Source organism: Zea mays, chromosome 4 (genome assembly GCF_902167145.1).
Source record: "Zea mays cultivar B73 chromosome 4, Zm-B73-REFERENCE-NAM-5.0, whole genome shotgun sequence".
NCBI lineage: Eukaryota > Viridiplantae > Streptophyta > Magnoliopsida > Poales > Poaceae > Zea > Zea mays.
Window position 1 is genome coordinate 243,665,272 of NC_050099.1, and position 4,570 is coordinate 243,669,841.

At 56.1% G+C, this 4,570-nt stretch overlaps 1 protein-coding gene across 1 annotated transcript; it reads left to right on the forward strand.

Annotated features, from left to right (window-relative positions):
* The first annotated feature begins 1,601 nt into the window (after positions 1–1,601).
* LOC100281342 (uncharacterized) lies at positions 1,602–3,147 on the forward strand. The gene is made up of 2 exons (NM_001154260.2): positions 1,602–1,903; positions 2,002–3,147. The coding sequence occupies exons 1-2, from the start codon at positions 1,745–1,747 to the stop codon at positions 2,806–2,808; spliced, it is 966 nt and encodes a 321-aa protein (NP_001147732.1). The 5' UTR covers positions 1,602–1,744; the 3' UTR covers positions 2,809–3,147.
* Positions 3,148–4,570: the final 1,423 nt, after the last annotated feature.

The following is a 4,570-nucleotide window of genomic DNA, read 5'->3' on the forward strand; positions in this document are numbered from 1 at the left end:
TAGAGATCCGGTATTAAAAATAGGAGGCCCCGTTTGGAAGTAAAGTTTTTTCATGGTTTTTGAGAAATACCATAGTATCGGCTAATACTACGGTATTCTAGACTAGAAGCTGTTTGAGAGATCATTAGAAAACAGAGTTTTTAATACTATGGTTTAACCAAAACCACAGTATTTTTGGAGTATTTGATACAGATGTTCGGACCCAAGTTTTCTATTCGGCGCGTGTTTTCCCCCGTCGCAACCCGATCGACTCGCGCTATTTTCATACCCGCCAATATTTTTCTCCCGCCATCACCCAACTCTTCTAACGCACTCCCGCCGCCCCCAGCTCTTTCTCCTGCCGGCTGCCCAGATTCATCTCCTCCAGGCCACCCCTCCCTAGGTTCTCTTCCCCTGGATCTCTCTGCCACCCTTCTCGCTTGTGCAGTGGTCCATTGAGCCAGCACCACATGCGAGGAGCTGGGAAGGAGGATAGAACTGGTAAGTACCTGTTCATTCTCCTCTCTATTCATGTCTATTCATGGCAGAATCAAGCTGGCAAGGAGTTGGGAAGGAGGACAAAACTGAGAATGATTTCCATCTAACCATTGGTTGATTATCTTGTATTTGCTAGAATGTTTTGTCGGTTGATGGTTGCTGCATCATGTATTCGATGGACTAATTTTATTTTGAACTTCTCTAGCCGATGGTAACTGCTATTTGAATTTAAACTGTGCTACCAATCATGTCGAGCTGATGGTTGAATTTAAACAAGCCAAAAACTGTGCTACCAAACATAGCTATGTATTAAGAAATACTACGTTTTTACTACTGTTTTGCTAAAACTGTGGTTTTCTGTCACGACATCTTGTATACTATGGTTTTGATATACTGTAGTATTTGAAAGCTACAGTGCCAAACAGGGCCGGAGTGTGCATGTCCTAAGCACGTGGTGGTGGATTTTCTATTTTTCTTGACTTGGGGAGCCAGCCAGCCAGCCAGCCTGCAGCCAGGCACCACCATCCAATCCAACCCGGCGACCGAGAATGGGCGACCGCCGTCGTCATCATCCTCGGTCCATCCGCAGGCCGGCATCTCTATTTTGGCCCGCGCTCTCAATGGCCAAAGGTTCCCACAGTCAGTCAGCCACTCGTGGCAAATATAGGCGTACGACTATTAAAAATTTCAGTAGAGAGATGTCGGCGTCGGCGTCAGTCAGTCACGTCTCCTTCTGGTCCAGCGGCCGGCAACCTCCACGGCCCTTCTTTCTCCTCCGACCGGGCGGGCCCAGTCGCCAGGTCTTCGCACATAATCCCAAATCCCACATCACATTCGCGTGCGCGAAATCCACGTCCCCCCCTCGTTTGTTTATGCGGTCTCCCCAGCTCAGCTGCTGAATCGCCAAGGACGATCGAGCGCGTGTGCGAGACTGCGAGTGGAGTGGGTGATGATGGCGACGTGCGCTGGGAGGCGGCGGAAGCTTCTTTTTCTTCTTCCCGCTGCTGAGGGTCTGAGAGTGAGACGAGACCGCCCGGACGGACGGACCACCAGACGATATTACCATGGTCCTTCCTCCAGTCCCCGCTCTCTATATAATCACGCCCCGTACGTCCCGGGACGTCGCCACCCGAGCGCTCAGCTCAAACATCCCTACTCTCCTGCTCCTCTTCTTCCTCCTCCTCTCGCTCTCAAGCGCGTCTTCACTCCGGCCTAGCTCGGACGGATCGACATCGAGGGGAAAGGGAATAAGTGGGGGCGCCAGCAGATGGATCCATGGATCAGCAGCCAGCCTTCTCTGAGCCTTGACCTGCGCGTCGGCCTGCCGCCGCTCAGCCTCCACCAGGCGCCGGTGGCCGTCGCCTTGGCCAGGCCCAAGGTGCTCGTCGAGGAGAACTTCCTGCTGCCTCCCAAGAAAGAACCAGAGGTATACGCATACTCTTATGGGTCTTGCTCAGTTGGTGACGATCGACGACGAGCCAAAGAGTCTAACGGATTGTTTTCCTTCATTCGATGACGATCCAGGTGGCGGCCGCTCTCGAGTCGGAGCTACGGCGGATGAGCGAGGAGAACCGGCGCCTGGCGGAGGCGCTGGCCGCGGTGGTCTCCAAGTACGAGGCGCTGCGCAGCCAGCACACGGAGATGGTGGCCGCGTCGTCCGCGTCGGAGGGCGGGTCCGTGTCGCCGTCGCGGAAGCGCAAGAGCGAGAGCGCGGACACGGCGCCGGTGCAGCGCCTTCACCAGCAGCACGCGGCGGCGGACCTGTCGGAGTGCACCTCCGGCGGCGAGCCGCCGTGCAAGCGCGTCGTGCGTGACCGGGCGGAGGAGGTGGAGGAGGAGGAGGAGTGCAGGCCCAGGGTGTCGAAGCTGTACGTGCGCGCCGACCCGGCCGACCTGAGCCTGGCGGTGAGGGACGGGTACCAGTGGCGCAAGTACGGGCAGAAGGTGACCAAGGACAACCCCTGCCCGCGGGCCTACTTCCGCTGCTCCTTCGCCCCGGCCTGCCCCGTCAAGAAGAAGGTGCAGCGCAGCGCCCACGACGCCTCCGTCCTCGTGGCCACGTACGAGGGCGACCACACCCACGGCCCGCCCCCCTCGGGCTCGGGCTCGGGTTCGGGCGCCAGCAGCAAGAACGCCGCGAAGCCGCCGTCGCCGCCGCGCCGCCAGGAGGCTGCTGTCGCGGTGACTGCGGCCGCGGCGGCGTCGGAGATGGTCCGGCGGAACCTGGCGGAGCAGATGGCGGTGACGCTGGCGCGGGACCCCAGCTTCAAGGCGGCGCTCGTGTCCGCGCTGTCCGGCCGGATCCTCGAGCTGTCGCCGACCAAGGACTGACGGACCGCAGACGGATCGGATCGAGCGGCGTGACACGAGATTCTCGCCTCAGGGCTCAGGGTGTCTTCGCACGCACGCGGCAATGGTCGGCCGAACAGGAGACGAGGATCTGCAGCCCAGCACCAGGGACGAGCAGACCGGGGCTGCTCGCGCGGCCGGACATGGCGTGGACCGGTGTCCAGACTCCGGAGATCGTCATGCCGACGACGTAACATGCGAAACGCTACTAGTACAAGAAACAACATCCAAGTGTACAATCCCCTGTACTTTGTAGTCTTGTTTAGGCAAACTGTTCTCTGTCCATCCAATCGATGAAACGAGAACGTTACAAATTTTTTTTACTCCGTTCGATAAGATGGCAATGGGTACCCGCTACCCAAAACCCGGTGGGTTTTTGCTTTATTAGGGTATGAGTTTGGATCAATTTCTCTATCCATGGGTTTGTTAATGGGTTCAAATAGAAACCCAACGGGTACATGGGCATGGGTTTGTTCTTCCACTACCCATACCCGCAAACCATGGGTTTTTAAAACCCTCCTTAAAATCAGCATTCCTTATAAATATGTCTCATAATATTATTAATTGGATATGTTCTAATTAAAATAAACATCATGTAACAAATTTTAGGATAAAATTAGTTATCACTTGTTCCTTTTATGCTAACTTATTAATGTATCGATTGTCATTTACATGATGAATTATTTTTTATGCCGATGTTAATGGGTATGGGAAACCCGTTGGGTACCCGAAACCCGCATGGGTATGGATTTGGGCAAAATTTTATACCCGTCATGGGTATGAGTTTTTTAGCGGACGTATTTTTTCTTCGCGGGTATGAGTTTGGGCAAGTAATAACCAACGAGTTTTTACCCATTGTCATCTCTAGACCAGACCAGACCACAAGCATTTGCTTTTGCAGGGGGTTGGGCGTGCCGTGCCCCCCACGTGCGACGTTTTGTGCTGTTTCGTTGACTCTGCATCGCATCACCGCCGCGGCCCGCGGGGGTAGGAACGCGAGCCCGCCGCGGCGGCGGGGCTGGCGGTGGGCACGGGCCAGGTCGCCAGGTCTTCTGGGCAGGCAGGCTTCGTGGTGCTAGTGGTAGACTGGTAGTCAAACACGTGCGGTCGGTCCGTGTAGCTCACCTCTTCTATACAGAACCATTCCTTGAGCACGAACACCCCCGTCTGCAAAATCCCGATTCACTCACTCATCAGGCCGGAACTGACGCTGTGCCGTGGCTGCCATGTATGGTGGGGGGTCGGCGGGCTAGTAGAAGATGCGCTTAGCTCAGTCGGTTAAGCCGGGTCCGGCACCCGTCGTTCTTCTTCTTCTTCGCGCATATTGTTCGCTTCTTTGGAAAACAGAAAATGAAAACCAGTCTAGCTGCTTCGTTGTTTTTATTTTTTTTGGGGTTGATGGAACAATCGCGTTGTCGTATGCGGAACTGCGTACGCTTATAAAGTCAAACGCGCGACCGCAACTTCTGGGACCTGGGTGGGTGTAGTACAAGTCGTCCAGCACCAGCCCGCGTTTGACCAGGCGGGGACGGAACGATGAACTGGGCACGTTCTGGTCCTCTGATCCTCGCGCGTCCGCTTGGTGTCCGGTCTCCAGCCGTCGCCGTCGTCAGACGAGGGCGAGTTCATCGAGCTAGAGGGAGGGCGGGTCGGCGCCTGCGGCGGGAGTGCCCAGCGAGGAGGCGCCGTGGCCGACGCGAGCGACGACGAGCCACGAGCGGCGGCACAAGGGAGGGGTCTCCGC

Excerpts from the sequence above, each read along its gene's own strand:
- LOC100281342 (NM_001154260.2), top strand. The coding sequence starts at position 1,745 with ATGGATCCATGGATCAGCAGCCAGCCTTCTCTGAGCCTTGACCTGCGC. Across the intron at positions 1,904-2,001 it reads CTCCCAAGAAAGAACCAGAG|GTGGCGGCCGCTCTCGAGTC; the intron begins GTATACGCATAC and ends ATGACGATCCAG.